This window comes from Nipponia nippon, unplaced genomic scaffold, assembly GCF_047370975.1.
Source record: "Nipponia nippon isolate SJK-2023a ecotype South Korea unplaced genomic scaffold, ASM4737097v1 scaffold_8, whole genome shotgun sequence".
In the NCBI taxonomy this organism is placed as follows: domain Eukaryota; kingdom Metazoa; phylum Chordata; class Aves; order Pelecaniformes; family Threskiornithidae; genus Nipponia; species Nipponia nippon.
Window position 1 is genome coordinate 51,646,504 of NW_028262402.1, and position 20,022 is coordinate 51,666,525.

The window sequence follows — 20,022 nt, forward strand, 5'->3', positions numbered from 1 at the left end:
ACATGCCCATTTAACCAGCACTAACACAATCCTGGAGGGTTCACTTCCCATCCCTTTCATGCATGCGTTTCATCCATCTTCATTTATTTGTAATAAATAATCTTGATTTATTTATAATAAAAACCTTATCTAGTCCAAAATTCAATTTATTTCAAAGGGTTTTAAAAATTTGCATTTTCTTCAGTAATAGCTCACTAACAAACCTGAAGCTACCATTAGCAAGACAAAACTCTGGTCTTTTGAGAATCATCATGAGAAGTGACCCTCAAAATGCAGAGTTATTGTTGGAAGACCAATTCTAGCTAGTGGTATTTAACAGGATAAAAAACTAACAGCAGGCACTCACACTGTATACATGAAGTAGATATAAAAACGCAAAGCACGTAGAAGTTTTGTAACCTCTATTCTACACCATCAAAAATTACAACTGGGTAGTTTCAAAACATATCTTCGGTCACGCTCAGTGCAGAGCAAAGCGTAGTTACTATATTGGCATACCAGAAAAACATATTTATATGTGCAGAATGACAAGGGAGATCTTGCAGCTATCATTTTTTAAAAAAACGAACACCACTACTCATGTGTGGACTTTATCACAACTCCTTTTCACAAAAATATTGATAGAGAATTCCAACACACAAACATTTTAAATGAAGTCTTTACAGAACACTGATAGATGTGCAACATTTGTAATACTCCTTCAACATGCACATAGCACTCTTACAAAGCACCATTTCTTCTAAAACACATAATAGATGAACTGGTGACAGTTGAAGTATAAAAATAAACACAATCACTCTGTTAAAAAATTAGTGCAAAAGTATAATCTTTTTCTCATTTGAAAATGTATTATTTTTCCAGATACGTTTAATAGCATTATTCTCTTACAAAAACTGAGAAGTCCTGCACAATTCCAATTCCATCTCTGCTCATTCTGAATTGCATAACATATCTGACGTCCTATTATTCCCCAACCTTTAATCAAGAGCTCTTAAACTCTACTTAAACTGTATTACACAATGTTTAAAAAAATAAATCTAGTATTTCTAGCTCTGTTCTAAGTTTATTAAATGTTTCAGCTACTCTCCATGGTCTCAATACATTATGTGTTTTACTGAGAGTGACCCATTTACAGTCATTTCTATATCCATCTTAACCCGTTATTTGTATCATTAAAAAAAAAAGTCCTAGCTTTCTTAAAGAACAACAGAGCACAGCATTCCTAGTGCAATGAATTATAATTCAGTCTGAAGCAGAACTACATTTTTCTCGTATTTCAAAAAGAAGTTGAAAAACGTTTTCAACTGTCAGAACTGTTCACTTAAAGGCTGCTTTAAACTTCACAATCCAGAAGTGTTGTAAGAGTCCCTTTTCTTCCAACAACTCGTCAATGAAAGGCTGACATCCAGTCCTATCAGTCATTTAAAGAATGTGTGCAAAAATAATTTAATTGGAATATCCTATGAAGCAGTTAATTTTACTAAGATCTCAGACATTGAAATAATGCTTCCTGTTAAAGGGACACCTGCACTAACCAGTGTTCAAGGGCTCACGTTAAGCTGATTAAACTATAAAGCAACACTCCCCCAAATCTTATTCCAAGAGATTTTCTCAGCCATGTTTTTTTTTTTTCTTAAAACAAAGATTATATGGCAAATCTGAAAACTAGTCCAGGGTTTTTTTTGGGTTTTTTTGGGCAGGGGGGGCAGGGGAGGTTGTGTTTAGGTTTTTTTCCCCACACAATTATGGGAGAAGGTCCCTTTAACAAGGAAGGAGACAGGTATCACTTAATCAGGATGTGGGAATGGAATCTGTACCTATGGGTAAATGGCAATGCGTTCTGGGTTGGTTCAGCCCTTGGTTCTGAGTTCTGCGTCACTTCCGGCGTCGCTCTCTCATCATCTGTCCCGTTAATACTTTCCGGCGTTAAAGGAGACTGAATATCCCCTCCAGCTGATTCCTTAAGTAAAACAAACAACACATTAAAATTACAAACTGACCTGCTCAGGAAGGTTATGTGCGTATAAGCACTAACATTAATTTTTACATGATACACAAATTTCAGGTAGTATTAATGTGAGGCTCAGATTTCCAGCATCCCTCATGGTCATATTTCATCATGTGAACTGGATTTAGAAGTATATTACCATAAGATTCACATTATCTTGTACAAAACACAACTGACCTATGAATTATTTGCAAGTATCCAGCCTTCTGCTTATTACAGACCTCTCTCTCTTACCTGGTATTACATTCATCCCTCATCCCGCTACACAATAGGTGACTACTGACACCCAAGATTCTTCTCTTACTTCATATTCTAACACAGTGAAACAAACAATTCTGATATTTGTTTCAAAATCTAGCTTTCATATTGTTGTATTAACCAAAGTGAACAGTAGAAGGGACATTGGTGGTGCTTTCACAGTTTCATGTATGAGCCATCTGTAAAGAACACTTGTTCAGCAGAGTCCTTGCAAAACTTTCATAGGCATGTTAGCCTGGTCTAGCTCTTGCTGGTCATGGTATCATCTGGGGAGGAGAACACTCCAGCTACACCCAAGCAGCTTCTGCTACTGCTATGTAACTGGACACCTGAAAAACTTAATGGCAGCCTCCCAGCAGGAGGCACTGGTGCGGTTTTAATAACCGCATGCCAACACGTACATTTATGTTTTGGCCAACAAACACCATTTGCTAATTTCTAGTCACTGAAAAGTACTTCTTTTTTATACAAACAAAGTACACCCTTGTAGTCCACATCCTAAGTTAGAACATCATAAGCTTTTCAGTCCCTGTATGTGGTTTAATTTTAGTATTTTCTTTCCTATTATATTCTTTTTCAAGTAATGATTTTTGCAGGAGATAAGCAGTCATATAAGCCAAGTAGCTCATCTCAATTTTAAAATGTCTTAGTAGGCTTTTAGTAATCAAGTGTTAACATTTAAGATAGAAGAATTTAATGAATAGAGTTCAATGGATGTCATGGAGGGGTGTCTATTCAGCAGAGGACTGGTTGAATTACAGTACTTCCAAAAGCTAAGCATCTCCTATGGCCACACAGCCTTCTACCATCTGCATGGAGAACAGATAAACTGCTATTTGATGTTATTAAACTGAAGCACAAGCACAGTCTCTGGAAGGCCAGCAGCTCCTCTTCCCAGCTCTTTGCCACTCTGCATAGGAAGCTGAAGAACAGCAATCTCAGAAGGAACTGCAAGGTATCTGAAGATGGTCATGATCTTATAAGATCAGGGTTTAATCTTGAGCCTCCATTTGTAGCCTTCAACTAGTTTACAAGAATAAGGCTTTTTGAAAGCCAACACTGAATCTGATCGTCCATCTATAGGAAATGTTGTCCTTGACTTTGAGACTTAACTAGATGGAAAAACTCCGTTCTTTTACAGAAAGTAAGACCTGGCTGTCATCGTCACCTTCCACACCTTTCTGGAGTCCCTTAACCAAAAGTATTGTTGTTCAACATTTTCATTGTACTTTAAATTACATTAAGCATTTGCAGCACAACAATTGTCAAAATTTTGCTTTTATTCTGCCATATTTCTCACATAGTGAGAGATCTGTATCTCACTCTACAACTTGAATTAGTGGGTGATACAACATGTTAATACTGACTTTGACTTCTACTACACTTAGCGTTCATCAAGTTATACAATGCACATGCACCAGTGTCTCCATTCTGCACCTTCTTATTAAATTCCTACTGATTAAAAAGCAGAAATAATTAGCTTACACTGATTTAATTCCACAGATATAAACTGTTATTTATAATACAAATGTAATTTTTTTAATTATATGAATGCAAATTGTTACCTCTTTTCAGGAAGAATCTTGTTATTTTACACGCAAAACTATTATTTTAAGTGTTAATACTTTAAAAGTCAAAATTAAATCTTGATTTTTACAGAACAATTTTACTGAATGAAACTGAACTGAAATTAAGTGTGAAAGGGGAGCAAAGTTGGCAAGATAATCAGGCAAATGAATTATTTTATACAAATTACATAGTTTTGTCTATTATTATTCTCTGATTTGATAAACAGTTTCCACTGACATTAAATGAAAGCCTTTATGGACCCAAGAGTTTCTCTTTTATTTCCTCCTCTTCCCAAACTACACTAGATATTCTAAAATATACATACCACATCCTACAAAATCTGGATGGCTTGTATCTTTAAGATAAAATTCCTACATCACTATTATTAGACACATAAAGCCAGGGCCTACTTATTAAAATGTTTTAAGTGTGAATGCATAAAAATTGCTTCAGTAGAAGAAAAACAAATGTGCAAGTTCCATTTAGGCTTATTTTTCAGTAAAGCACTTTCATAGACTTCTAACGTGAATGAAATCCAAGTGACAAAAATTAATGCAGACAAACATCACAGCCTATGTAATACCTAAAAGTTCACTGCCTGCAAATTCATGAAGGGCTGATTTTTTATGTACGAGAGAAGCATCAGATTCTAGAATGTATTTCTTCCACCAATAACACAGGTTAATCAGTGCTCTCACACACTCACAACTACCCATGCCTGATAAACGATTTATTTGCAGCCAACTATAATGAAGCTGGCTATGAATAAAGCACCAAAGGCAACAGAAAAAGCCACTTACACAGAACAAACCTTTTACAAATGTTTACAAATAATATGTTCCCATTTTATATTAATTAGAGACACTAAAATAGTTTTAGAAAGATCTTTATGAGATGTTCATATGTAATGAAGTTTTTATTCCATATCATTGTAACTTCACACATCCACTCCAGACTTTACAGAACTGGGAAAGAAATTGCGGTCATCTTAAAAAGATATTTTCACCCTTCCCGTCTAGCTGGGAGAGCAGCTTAACTTAGTTCTAATATTCAACTGTATAGACACTACATGGAAAAAAACCCAGTGCTTAAACTGAAAACGACAGTCTTCCTGTAAATCAATGATGTATTTTAAGGCCTAATACTTCCCAGTCACAACAGCCACAAATAGACATCTCATGCATTTGAGAAGAAAGGATTAACAGCTCTCCTGTGGTATAAAACCACTATTGTATCATATATAGGTTTCTGGAGGGTATTGAACTTTAAGTCACTCACCAGTCCTGGACTCAGACATGGACTGAGGATTAGTATTTTTCTACGTGACAAGTAAATGTGAGAGTCTGACTCAGGTATATTTTGCTATTTAAGAGTTTGTCAGACATCTGCATGGTCTAAAGGAGCTCTGGTGCTACTAATGAGTATGCAGGACTCCAGTGATGCCAAGCAGTATAAAAATAACAGTGCCTACAGCATATAAACAAAACACAATGGAGAGGAATTCATCAAAAGATGCCATAAATTTAAAAATATTATAAACAAAATGCATGGACTCACAAAAGAGTCTTTAAAGTAAAACAAGCAGACTTCACAGCACAGATCAAGCCACCTTTTAATGGTGGCTAAATACGGAACAGAAAAAAAGAAGTAGCTGGTTCTAAAATCATGAACAAACCAAACCAATTCCAGCTTGTTTTCTTATTAAGTGTTATACTGTTTTCTCATTAAGTATTCCATATACTTCCCTGGCGTCGCTGTTCTTCATAGTGCTTCTCTGTTCACTACTGACTGCCAATGGCATAAGTCTGCCAGCTACTGACTCAGATACCATAACACGTGAAACATTTGTTCCAGTATAGAAATTCACATAACCTCCCAGAAAGTTACTTTTGTAAGTAAGTTTTGTACTTCTACAACATAAAGTAAGTAAATTTTGTACTTCTACAAAGAAAAAGCCAAAAGATGATAAACCACAACCATTTTGCCAAAACCAACCCATTCCTTGCACAAAAAAATGTTGTGATTCTAAAACTTCTCAGGCAATAGATATTCCTAATAGTCTGCATAGGAGGGGCTCAGAATCGCAGACAAGACTACTTTGAGTAAATTACTCACCATACAATTTCAGAAATTATCAGAGCTCTTAATCTGAAATGACTGGAGTAAAAAAATCTAAGGACAGATTCTCACTTAAAGAAGAAGAACTAAGGTTCAGACTCCAGTTGGTTTTAAGACTGATGGGGTATGACTGCAAACTGCACAAACTGCTCCATTCAGTTCTGTACTTGAACCTAATTAAGCTTAGCTTAAAAAAGAAAAAAAAAAAAAAAAAGGAGGGGGGGAAGACACAGATTTCAGGCTATTGCTTCATATGGCTGAGTGAACTCCAGATCGAAGTGTTGCTCTTTCAGTGCACAGGCAAGCCTTGTAACTGAAACTGGACCATGGGTGGCTTGTCACTGTACAATCCAGGAGTTTATGACATGAGCAAAATAATTCCCTGTATTAAAGGATGAGTCTGGGAAATAGGAGGTGGCACAGCAGGGGAGCCCATATTTTAGTTTTATATAAACAAGGTAAGAGCATTGCAAAGCTTTATTACCTAAGGCTGATTAAAGGGACACCAGATGGGGTACCTGTGTGCATAGGTGGTCTTAGAAGTACCAAAATAGACAACTTCTTTCTAGACTGAAGCCTCCTGATATAACAGATATAGATAAAGTGTGTCTTATTATATGAATCCATCTTAATATAGATGGGTTGAAAGTACAAGTTCTCTGACACAGAAACAATGCTTTCCTCTTCATTTCAGGAAAGCACCATGCACTCGGTGGGACTTACACATAACAAAGCACCACCTCTCTTGTAATTTGTTGTTCCAGGCCACTGTCTTTCTCTGGACAAGTTACGTTCTTTTCACAGTCAAGGTAAATGGGGATTTTATATATTATCCGATATTCTGGGAAGTTAAAGCAAAGCCCGCTGGTAAATAGGAGGAGAACAGGCAGTATTGAAGAAACAGTAAGAATGCAGCATTTAAAATTAGCAGCAGCATAGCTCAGGGGAAAAGGAACTCCTGCTATTAAGTAATTGCAAACTGGGCTATGTATTGTTTTCTTTCTACTACGTGCTTTACACACACACATACACAAAAGGCAAAGAATATATGCCATCAGATGAAACAGTATATCTAAAAAATACTCAACACAGAACTACTACTTCCTGGCCATTGAAGCACTCTTCTGGTGGAAATATCTAGCCAAATAGTACAAACACTTTGCTAAAGCGTATAACACCTTAGAGAAGTAGCCTAACTTCAGTGGATTTTAGATAAGATCGTTCTTAAGTTTTAACATGTCTAACTCTGGTAAGTACTTGAACTACAAATACATATTCTATTTCTGAGATATTTCTGTTCTTATCTTTTGTTTTCTATTTCTCCTTAGTTTCACAACAAATTTTTGCAAGACATTCAGAATTGAAACTCACACATACCAGCAGTATTTGCAGGGTTACATCAAACAATAGTGAACAGCAAATACCTTGTGCAGGGTTTTGTTACACTAGTTGTAGAGATATTTTAATAAAGATTCAATCTGTAGGGACATAATGAATGCAGAAAAAAACACATCCTTTTTCTCTTTTAGAATGGTGTGGCAGAGAGGGTGAGGAATGTACCATATCTGGTACTTCAATTAACTGGTATATAATAAGGGCATTTTTAAAGCAGTACCAAGAGAAATATAACATTTTATTTAAGTTTGACACTTTTTTTTTCCAGTTTTAATAGGCAGTACCTTCCTACCTATTATTAATTTAATGCAGAAGGATATCTGCAAGTCCAAGACAGCAGAGGGGTAGACACTTGTAGCTAACCGGGTTACTGTTATAGAGCTCACTACTCACATGCTACCTCCCAATGCCTTCCCTGTCAAAGCTTCCTAAAAAAGCCAGGTTCCTGTGAAGTCTTGACTGGCCACTGAAAATATCTCCTTCCTCTTTTACTCTGCCTCTCTGCAAAGGATCACTATGCAAAAGGGAAAGAGCAGCAGTAAAATGACTGAGAAAGGCAACACTTGAATTATTTGCCTTGCAGCTGCTTTTTGGCAGATAATCAAAGTGACAGCAAGTGCTCCTTCAAATGCCTCTAGGGTCCCACTTTCCCTTGCCACTACCAAGCACCCATCTTCCCCCAAGTCATAAATCTCTGTGGACAAGCCCCCGCACCATGGAAGTGCTTCAGTTCACCATGAAGCCATTGCTTCTCCTCTGCTCCAAACTCCAAGGTTCCTGATTCAACTCCCTTCTCTCTAGGGAACTAATGAGAAGCATTAAGTATGTGAAGACTATTATGCTGATGTGTCAGCATTTGCACTAACTGTATCTTTCAGAATAATATGCTAACTTATCAACACAGTGAAAAGCCAAGAGATGAAAAGTAAGGCCTGAATATGAAATTATTCCTAAGTGTGCAGTAATTAAATTGCAGCTCTCAATGTGCATTATAGAATCGCTCAAGGTAACATTTCTGTAACTGCCTACAGTATAAAATGTTAGGTTCCAAGTATAAAAGGAAATCTGTACAGGAAAATGAACCATATTAATAGCTCATATAGTTTAAGAGAAAGCTTTAACCCTGGGCAGCTGCTACAAGAAAGCATCTTGTCTCTGAGCGAGTAGTTCAAATTTATGTCCAAACCAAATAATAAGTCACTCCATTTGACAATGTCAGATTTAACTTCTGAGTCCAGACTGTTAATCAACATGTCAAAAGAGAAGCAGAGTAATTGTTTTGCCTATACTATCGAGTAACTAGAGGCCTCGCTGAAGCACTACACTGTTTCTAAAGCCAAGTGTACATTAGGTTATAATACTGAAATACCTATTTCCATTATCTCTGTGTTTATGGAATTTATCAGAAATTTAGAGACAGTCAGGAAAACTAATAAAAAAAGACTGCCTTATTTTTCTCCTGTTACAGTAAAGCAAGTGGTTTCCTGTTAACAGCAAAAGCCAACCTAGCACTTGGGCAAAATGCCTACTGGGAAAACAACATGAGGTTGGTTCATTGTGTATATTCTTCTGGTTTCCACTGACTTCTTTTGGAAGGACACCAGATGTGGCTTTCTGGTGGCAATAAAACTATTCATACAGCATGTTGCAAACTGCCTGCTATCCTTATTCCGTCAAAGATCAGGAGCATATTACAGCGCAAAGCACCCAAGAGATGCACTGATTCAATGAATGAAGACTCCCCAGAAAAAAGACTCAGCTGCATTAATCCTACTCAACTCAGGAACCACACTGCATTTTTAAAGCTGCTTTATCCTCCAAGAGAAGGAAGTCTTCACTATTGCTTAAAACAAAGCAAATAGCTACACATAGAGCCAGAAACACTCGGGGGGGGGGGGGGGGGGGGGGAGAGTGGAGGGGCATAAAAGCCTCATGCGATTTCTTTTCTCAAAGTAAGTTGAAAGTATTCATTTTCAAGTAAATTAATGTTAGGCATGACTAATGTAAATGTGGCTACGTTAATTTATCCTCCTGTTAGGCCTATATTAACCCAGTTCATGTTCAGAGATACCTTTTATAAACTCTTCTTTTACATCATGGCTAACTGTAATAAAACTCCAGAACCAGCATGTGAATCTGTCATCTTCCTTCAACACATTTCACAAGTGAATAGTACACAGTGGGAAATAAGTAAAAATAGTTTGCTGGTTTGGCTTTGATTTTTGTTGTAATGATTCTTCTATAAAAATCCTTTACAGTGCACTGCCTGAAGTTTCATAGATACAATAAGAAAAAACACAAAAGGTGTTTACTGTAGATTTACTTACATAACCACTTACCATATTTACTAATTTTCTGGAAAAAGCTCAGAGAAAGGAATAGGAATAAACAAAAGGCCAATTTTATTTTAGAGCAAGTCCCTTTGACATTTCTGTACTGTACGTTAAATGTATTCTTAGACTTCTTGACACTTCTACCTGACGGCTGAGAGGATTCAGGGTAACTGGGAAGTATCCCATTCATTTTTAATACAGCATGCGTGTGTAAGACACAATATAGTAAGTAGCACAAATATGAAGTACTAGGCTTGAATCAGGCAGTAAGACTCACTTGAGAGGGTGTACTTGTTAGCTCCATCTTTTCTTGGGATTTTTCCTTTGCTAGTCGTGCAGCTTCTTTGAATTCCTGAAATTTTTCAGCAAACTGAAGGTACATATGTTTAAAAAAAAAAAAAAAGGAAAAAGAGAAAGAGTAGGCGTGAAATAGTACATTACATGCAGAACAGAATGCTGTACTTAACATTTTACAAAGTCAAATTCTGTCAGTAGATTTTTAAAAATTTTTCTCCTTATTAGATAGTCATTTAAGTGAGTTACACAGTGATACACCTTTCAGTACCTTTCAGACATAATGTACACTGTTCATATGTCAGGAAAATTATGATGCAACAAAGTTTGATCTGTTGCTGATAGTGTTAAAAAGCGTCACCTCAGAAACGGCTCATAATAGTGATAAACTGCCTTACACAGCTGCTTTCAGTGTCAGGTTGTACTCTCCTCCTGACAACAAATGATCTGGTTCTGAAGCCTATTGTGGTCACTATTAGCCTAGAGCTTTCAATGGGCTTCATTCTTTCATGACTGAAACAAGACTGATTTCTTCCCAAATTTTAACAGCATTTATAATTTCAATAGCTAATTACAAAAGCAGCAGTGGGAATATTGAGTCAAGTTCATTGCTTGATTGTTCATTGACATCAATCAAGTTAAAGAACAAATTCATTGAACTAAGCACTTGCATATACTAAACACTAAATTCAAGAATTGCACATTGAACTGCCATATGAAGCTTAATTTCTATGCTACTGTACCTCTTCCAGAAAATAGCTAAAGCAGCAATTTAGAAATAAATGCACCCTTGAACTTGAGAGATTAAATCAATTTATTAAGAATAAGGCCTAGTTTGTCTGGCTAGAGAAAAATTTGGCTTCACAGATCTCAGCTTGACACTACACTAATTGCTATAGTAGCCAAGCATTTGTTTTTCTTTCCTACTGCTTTAAACAGAATATTATATTATTATGATCAGCTTAAGACTGAAATCATTCTGCAAAAACATTGGAAGCTTCACTAACAGCTCCTACATCTCTCCAGCAGCAGCACACATAGAAAGTGTTTTGCACCGCATGTATTTAGAAGGGACGAAGGTTACCCTTTGTGTGACACAATCTCCTCAACTATTTTCAATCAGAACTTCACTTGCTATGCAAGACCTTAAAAACCTTATTGTCTTTAAACTTCTTCTCCTGGTAGACTATTAGTATTTGAGGAAATATATTTTCTCTCCACTTGTATCCTATATTTCACCTGTCAGGTTATTTAAAAGCATACATTTCTTGAATAGAGAAGGAGACAAAAAGATACCACCCTGAAAGTCTAATCCAGCATCAAAAACCGACTCAGAACAGATGATAAAATTGGCAACAGATGACCAGAACTAGATACTTATTTAAGATTTGTACATAGACCTCAAAATCTGATGGGTAACCTATTATTTAAATCAGCTTTAAGATTAGAGGATTGGTAAATGGAAAACATGATGCTGAGGCTTAGAATAAATGGCTGAAGACACACAAGGCAGTAAGTATGATCTTCTGTATCACAGTGGTGGAAAATGTGAAAAAATATATAATAGACACATAAATAGGTAACATTCTAAGAAAGAGCCAACAAGGCTAATGTAGTAGAAATTTTCATAAATTTACTAGAATTCCTTGAGGCAGTTAGGTTATGGATAATAGCAATCTCCTGATAACAGAGATCTCATGGTATGAAAGAAAAGGTTCTCTGGAAGATCAGTATTTTAAGGAAAAGATGAAAAATTGTGCAGGGAGACTACAAGAGGCTCTTACAAGTATCTGTGGTGGCACTTTTACCATTTAGCATACTCTTAAGTTATGTGGAATAAATCAGGTCAACTAATTCAAAGGGGTAAGACAGACAGCAAACCTGGAAAGCAATATTTCTTCTCATGTATCAGGATACTATCAACAGCACAGACTTATATTCTGAATGAGAAAGCCATCTCAGTTTTTTCTGAAAATCATGGGACATTCTGTTCCTCCTACTGCAGCAAGAGGGACTCTGCCAGCAAATCCTGATCCTGAGAAAAGAATATTCTTCAACATAGGCATCATCTTTCAGGTATCGCTGACTTATGATGGAACAATCTTGAGGTGAATTTGTTGTCTAACATATTGAGAAAAGGTCTAATGAAGATAAATAAATGTTCAATTAGTTTCCTTCTATACTATTTGTGTATGGAGTTGATTAGAGTGCCATTATTTTTCTATCAGATATTCTCACTCTGCTAATTCTCAGTCACAATAATTGTACAGAAGGAGGTTACCACTGTTGCACTCTACCCTAGTAATTAGTTTAGGAGGACAAAGGCACATGAACCAAACCCAAATAACCTAAAAGTCAAACATTTACTATAAGCTAAGCAGACAATGACCTGAGAATAAACAGTTTATTCTTATCTGCTCTGATTATTTGCTTCATTAATGTGTTGAAATCAGTCACAGACTAGACTAAGTTTTTTGCGGTTGCAGGCTGTCTTCTGCTCCCTGGAACTTCAAATATTTCCCTGGGGCCCAGAGACACTATTGCAGAACAAGTTACATACAACAGGGCGGTTCACTTAAGGACTTTGATAAATCAAAATACAGAAAAGAAGTTCCAGAATCAATTTTTAAGGCAACTTCCAGAAGCACCCTGTTTCTGAACAAACCCATTAACACCGTTTATTTGTTAGCCTTATTACTAATATCCAGTAGTACCTTGAGCCCTAAATTGGATTTCATGTCCTACAGTGCTAGGTGTACCAAAGAGTGCTCTGGTAAACCTGACTACAATGCCAGCGCACAGAAGTGAGAGTTAGTAATCTGAGCAGAGAGACAAGACAAGAAAGAGACGATAGATGTGATTTCTCTAAAGTTAGACAGCAGATCCAGGGTTTCTAATTCAGCTTTTCTGGTTCCAAGACCAATATATTTACCAACTCCAGTGACTGGATAGACTGTAATCTAAAGAAAATTTTCCTTTCCCCCATCAAATACGTTTGTTAATTTTAAAATAACACAAAAAGTTTTACCTTCATGGATTTTAGTAGGAACGATCAGCAATTTCAACTCACACGAATATCTGTTTGATAATTAAGATATAATACAACAGGAACAGTTTGCTGAAAAGGTCCTGAAGATTCATAACCATAAGCTTCAGAAAAGGTCTGCGACTTGGTATTTTTCTCAACAGATTTGCATATTCTTCGTAAAACACAGCAATCTGAGTCACTGCTAATCAAACGTACTTAAGACAAAATATCTACTGTAGCTTTTCAGATTATTTTTCAACAGCAATATAAAGTCTTAAGCCAAGGGCATGATTAAAACTCTTACACATCTGTTTGAGGTCAGTGAAAGAATGGGATTGAAACAACTGTAATTAAGAAGGCAGTAAGTACCACATGCGGAGAGCAAGAGTCAAGGATAGGACAGATAAAAAACGCCAAATATTTCCACTGGCAAGGATAACCTAGTGTTTAAAGTCAGGCAAACACAGAGTGTGCATGACTACAGCATGATACTTTGCCTCCAAAGAAGCATTCTGTGATTAAGGAAAACGAGCTAGTCTGAGAGAGGTAAACTAAATCAGCATTTATGCTAAATCCAGTGAAATACTAAGAAAAGTTATTACCACATTGGTAAGCAAGTGCCTCTAGGACATACACACCAATTTAAGTGAGTGACAAATTTTCCAAGTTCACTGAAGCAGTGATAGGTGCACAAACACACATGCAATACTAGTGGCATTCAGAATTTCCTGTGTTTGTGTTGCTTCATGGAAATGAAAGCTATCTGATTATGAAACGAAGAAATTTTACAAATGTAACACTTGTCCAAATAAAGCAGATGTACCGGTTCTCATTTGAATGGTTTTCTAACAGGCCCATGCTTATCCTTGGATAGTGACAATTACTTTCTCAAAAGCGTTGGTATGATTATTTTTTTTAAATAACAAGCCAATCATTATTCCTTACTTAAACATGTACTATACATTCCTTTCATTGCACTTGGGTTTCCAGACCTTTTGTATCCTTCAAAGATGAAAATACTCTGCTTAATGTAAAGACATGTTCTTAAACTGAACTGAAATTTCTCATCTGGAGAAAAATGACACTGGCTTGTACAGGTTCCTGGACTATCAGAGTAGTATCAGTAGCAATAGGTATGGAAGAGAAGGTGCTCAGAGGCACTATACCATCACTTTGAGAAACAGGGGTTACTGCTTTCCTCAGAATAAGGTGTACTTCCCTCCTGCACAAGTAGATGAGAAAAAAAAACAACAACAACTCACGTATGGCACAGAATTTCTTTAGTAAACATTTCAACTTTTGTATTCCAACGAGAAAATATAGTTTTCTTTTACATTGAATATATTTCCCACTAGCTTCACTTTAAGACCGCAGATGTTGAAATTATCTGTAATTTGATGCACTATCTAGTAGAAAAGTGAAAGTGAATGTGGCTTAAAAGAAAAAAATGCATCTGAAGACTACCAACAATATTTTTTCTAGGAGATCTAAGTACAGAAGAAACACTAAATTGTCTACTCCTTTAAATTCTATCATGAAAAACTGTAATGGAAGAACGATTTTTTAAAAAGAGAAACCTAACAAATGAATTATTAGAAAGCATTAACAACATATACTCTGATAGCTTAAATCCCCCTTCTTTCCTCCATCAGTTAAAAGAAAATTTGCAGGTATCACACTTTGTCTTGTCTTTTTACATTATAAGGATTGATAAAGAACATTTTTTCATAAGTTATTTTTAAATAACAACAGTAGTGAGCACTGAGTCAAGGAATCAAATATTTTTAAGCAGCTTGACTAGCTGAATAGTTACCACTGGTCATACTTACTTTTGAAAGGTGATGTTCAGATGAAAATCCCAAGCCATAGACTGTATTCGCCCTGCTGTCTGCCCACTGGCCAAACTTCTGGGATGTTTTAGTAAATGTCATGTTGGGGGTGATAGTGCTATTTATTATTGCCTGAAAAAAAGTAATAGTTGTAAAAATGGGGTTTTGTGGTTTTGATTTTTTCTTTTAAAAACTACTCGTAATTGAAAATGCCAATATTGTAGTCAGTTTTCTAATTCAATCACAGCTAAAATTACAAAAGCATATTTTCACATACATTCTGTAAAAGGAGCAAAAGCTGGGGACACACACACACCTGTTTGCATTTGTAAGCAGTCATTTAGTAGTTACCAAGTCTAAAAAAAGTCCTTTAAAGCATCTACATAGGTTAATGAGATCAGAATAACTAGCAAAGTCCTTTTTTGTCTCACAAGTGTATTTCTTTGTCCCCTAAGGCAACGCCTCTCAAGCTCCACTGTAAGCTTCACTGTTGCATTCCGCCCACCCCCGCTGCGTATGTGATTCTCACTGGAAAACATGCAATAAAACAAGAAGGACAATTTCTTTTTAAGTTTCTGTATTGTAAGAATCTGTTTTTCCTTTATACAAGTATGCTTTAGACAAGCATGTCTAACAGCGACGGGGTCATATACCAACTACAAAAGAAGAGCTACTCTAAGAATCATTTTTCTTTTCTAGTTCTTGTTACATACAGGATGGAAGAAGCACATCCTCCAGCATTCAACTTCTGCTAATGCAAACAAAAAATGCAACTATTAGATGATATGCTGGTTCCACTAAAAGCAACTACAGATTTATCATGGATTTCAACAGTATTTCTATCACATTAAAGTTTGCCTAACATATTCTAAACCTGCGATGTGGAACTGTCCAGCTGATTTAAAGTATGTCAGGATAAAGTCTTATAGTGAAACCAATGGATTCCATTTAACTAAAAATCTGATGGTTAGTACAGTTTACAACCAGCCAACATGAACAAGAAAGGCTAGCCATAAACCCAAAGACAGGTGTATTTGAAGTGAAATGCAGGCAGGCTTTCTCACCTGCCTGGTGCTACTAAGAGTTTCAGCCACATTTGTTAAATAATTCACAGCCCTTTTCATGAATCATTGGTACTTTGTAACACCCACGTGAAAGAGAACGTCCTTAAAACTTCCCAGGAAATAGCACACACTGTGAGCAGAACAATTCAGCAAGAATCTTTCTTACGTGCCAGTTACTGTGCTCCAAAGGTTATTGTCAGTATGTGTCCTACTGCAACTGTCTTACAGTACCAAGTTGGGAATCTTTTGAACATCAGCGTGAATGTTTCCTGCTTCCATGAAACCACAACCCCTGCCTTACCCCTGGCAGGTTAAAGCGAGTGATTACTGAAGAATCCTAGAGCAGCAACAAAATCCACAGGGACTAAAACATCTTCTCCGTCGTAAATAATGAAATCTTTCTTTTATTCTCTGAATGGCAGGAACTGTATAGATGCATAGAGAATAGCAGTATTTTCTCGGGATGGTGACAGTGAGAAACTTCAACACCAGAGGGACCAAGTACTGCTCTTCCAAGCTCAAGACATTCTAGAAGTCAAAATTAGTCTATACTACTTGTATGAGATGGCCTTCTGGGTGGATATTAAAATGAGTAGTTAGGGAGTTTACTTAGCCCCCTTTGCTTTTGCTGAGATTTGGGTAGCACTGGAGCACAGCTACGATCAACATAAATTTTTGTCGGAATTCTGCAGGGCAAGTCTGAAAAATTTACAGCTGAGGGGGCAGCTAAGCCCAAAAAGAGTTGCCATGTGCATATAGTGATTCTCAGATGAAGTGGTGGAGTACCGCAAGAAAGTTCAGAAGAACACATTGTATTGCAACATGTAGAAAGACAAGCAACAATATGGCAGCACAGACAAATTTAACAGAACTGGCATCTTCTGCAGTGGCTTTGGCAGCTCCGCTATACTCGCGTTAAATTAGAAGAGCAAATCTGGGTGTAGCTGAGGATATCAAACAGGCAATTCTCTCTGATAACCTTTGCCTCAAAATGCAAGTTTTGGCTATCGTTGTGAACAACACCTGGAAAATTTTGGAATGCCAAAAAACTTACGTTTGTACCAACAAGCCTCATCAGGTCAAAACCAGGATTTCCTGTGTGATCAGAGACTGGAGAACCATTTCCGGCATTAATTGTTCGCGAAATGTATCCTCAGATTTTCATATAGGAGAAGCTTGTCAGTGAAGTCACTGGTAATTCAAACATCATTCTCCTTTTTTTAGGCATAAGGTTCAGAGCCCAACTAAAGGCAGCACGCTTGCACTTGCACCATGGCCTCCAACAGAGCTCATAGAAAATGGCTGTCTATGCCACATAGGACAGAAGAGATAATGTGAGAAAGGCAGGTGGACTTCTTGGAAAGGAGGTGTTCTGGAGCTCTTTTTTTTCTTGTATGCTTCTCGTCTTCTTGTACACTGTTAATGCTTGGAAGCCCACTTCTGAAATAACGTGGTGGAAGCCTTGAACAAAGTTGTGCAAGTTCACTTAAACCTCAATCTCTCTTGCTGTGAAAGCTGTCAACAGTAATATGTTTGAAATTAAATATCCTGGGGACAGTGTAGAAGAGAGTCTTCCTCCCAAATCAAGCTCTAGCTGTGTTGTCTAGCTTGCATAAGCCCTAGTTCCATCCATTGCTTGATTAATTTGAATTTACATCACAGATTTGAGAGTGTGCATGTTAGGTCATGGACGTAACTTCCTCAACGTAGAAGCTGACTCTATGGATAGGGACTTATGACCTCCAAGCAACAGGCAGGTTTAAAGCCTGCAGGACTGGCATTTGCTGCAGTGGCATATCTGGTTGCAAATCAACCCAGCAAAAAACCTTGGAGAAACCAATCAGTTTTTAGCTGAGACCGCTCAGTGCTTCAGCTGACCACGCGGCTGGCTGTACAAGAGAACTCAGAACAGGTTGCCTGGACCAGAATAGGATATCTGTTTTGACAGCAGTCTGCATTTAGGCTGGGTTACAGTGACTGTTAAATTGCTTCCTTGCAAGGGAGAAAGATAGGAAGAAAACTTTTTAAAAAACAACTGTGTTGAGAAAGAGTTGCTGTGATTCTTCCCTTTATTTTCCAGCAGAGAAAAATGAAGCGGCTCCACTCCAGTGGACAGTATCAGTCCAAAGACAGCAAGTTTCTCACTGGGAAGACTACATTCAGATCCCGGTGATACAAAAAAGAGCCCTTTCACTAGATTTACAAATTTTACAAGGAAATCAAGGCTTTCAATCTTCTCTGAATTAAAAGCACTAATTACTATTATTTTTTTATTTATTATTATTAAGCTAGATCTCTGACATGCTAAATTAATTATGCTTCTAAAAAGTGCAATGCTAGAGCATACTACAGATACAGTCAGCGTCAGCTACTTCTGGAAAATACTAGATATGAACCCTTCATATCTTTAGCTTAAAAAAAAAAGATTTATTTTTTAAATTAGAACTTATAATTAAGCCTGTCTTGCCTACTCAAATAAGTACTCCTTTAACTACTCTCCTCTACACCAGATTTCACTGTAGAGTTACTAGTATAACAAGCATCAAGTGTTTCATCAACTTTTAAGAATGCTGTTAGTATAAATGTACAAGAATATCTTAAAAACAGAACAGAGTCAATCTGACAGGCAGACATTTAGCTTTTGAAGAAAATGGATTTTGTTATCTTTAGATTTTGTTGGAATAATGAAACAGCTTTCATGTTTTCCTTTCATATTAGTTTAGCTATAAGAAAATAGGGCATGTGTCTTAGCTGTTCATTTTACTGACTGCAAACCCAACAGCTGCAAGGTATACAGCAGTGGTCAAATATGATTTTATCTAGTGCTAAAATTGATAGCAACAATAATTAAGACACACAGTATTTTTTAACTTCTTCAAAGGAAGATCACTGAAGACCTGTGCTTACAAGCCTTACTTGAAACTGTATTTAGCACTAAACAGGTTATCACTTTAATGTGTGACTAGTTTGTTTTATAACTGTCATGAAAACGTAAAGATCATCTATTGCAGTAACACTGATGGGAGACTTGACTCAGAAGTAATATATACAAGGCTCATGGAACCTACAGACTGGAAAACCACTCTTTTCCAGAGTCTTGTTTTAGATGAGCACAAATCATTAGGGATTTTTTCCTATCTTGCACCTGTGAAAAAATTATCAGAGAGTTAACAAATACTGCAGGAAACATGTTACTTATCTCCTTTTTTTTCTCAGTGACTGCCAGAGATTGAATGGAAAAGACAGTGGGATTCTGGGAATAATCCTAGTGTCTGTCTGCAGTGTTACTGGAGAAATAATGGAGGCTTCCTTCCATCACCTAGGAGAAAGGAGTAACTAAAACACATTTTTCCAAGGAGCTATGAAATGACTATATAATTAATGAGAACTGGAAGCCTTAGCAACAACTGCTCAGCGTTGTCATGTCATATTGCATAAGAAATTTTATTTTTCAGGCTTTCTCTTGATTCCTAGAGTGGCAGGAGAAAAAGGTCTCATAAAAGATATTTACTCAAGAGGTCACAGAAACCAGCCTTGACTTCTATCAGATTATTTGCATCAGGATCTCCCTGCGATGAGCAACAGGGATCCAGATACTGTACGTCACTATAAAATATGGCCTGTACACGGAACACCTTATGGTCCTAGAACATTTTCTGTAGTCAAGTTAGAGGGAGATGCATGATTTCTTGTGCAAGGTATTTTAAGAGGAGACTGTAGGTTCAGAAAACACCATTACACGCAATGCATTAAAAACAAGCAGAACTTGCTTCTATAGGACCTATGTCAGCTGAATCTGGCTCATAGACCCATTGATATGGAATAAGGAAAAAAAAATATCTCTCTCAAAATTCACCAAAGACCCCACAAGCAAATTCAAGTGGGAATCTGCAATGTACAATAGCAACCCTCAGAGCTGAGCGAAGATCATGTCTTAAAAACGTCCTCTTGTTTTCAAGAAGAAAGATTTAATGACTTTCAGACAATCAGTACAGAAGTTAAATTTTATCCAGGAATCCTACTGAAACCCACTGACCTAAAGAGAGGGAAGGGTGTGGGACAGAAATAGGATTATCACTCAAACCTGAAGTATATCTCTCTGAAACTTTCCTTGTTGCAGTCTAAG

At 36.8% G+C, this 20,022-nt stretch overlaps 1 protein-coding gene across 1 annotated transcript in view; it reads right to left on the reverse strand.

The window, feature by feature from the left end:
• HOMER1 (homer scaffold protein 1) overlaps positions 1 to 20,022 on the reverse strand; it is a 94,062-nt gene that overhangs the window by 46,129 nt on the left and 27,911 nt on the right. Inside the window, exons 3-5 of the mRNA XM_087742181.1 lie at positions 14,833 to 14,964; positions 9,959 to 10,051; positions 1,818 to 1,960 (exon numbers count right to left, since the gene is read on the reverse strand). Of these exons, the coding sequence (XP_087598307.1) occupies positions 1,818 to 1,960; positions 9,959 to 10,051; positions 14,833 to 14,964 (368 nt within the window). The remainder of the gene's footprint in view (positions 1 to 1,817; positions 1,961 to 9,958; positions 10,052 to 14,832; positions 14,965 to 20,022) is intronic.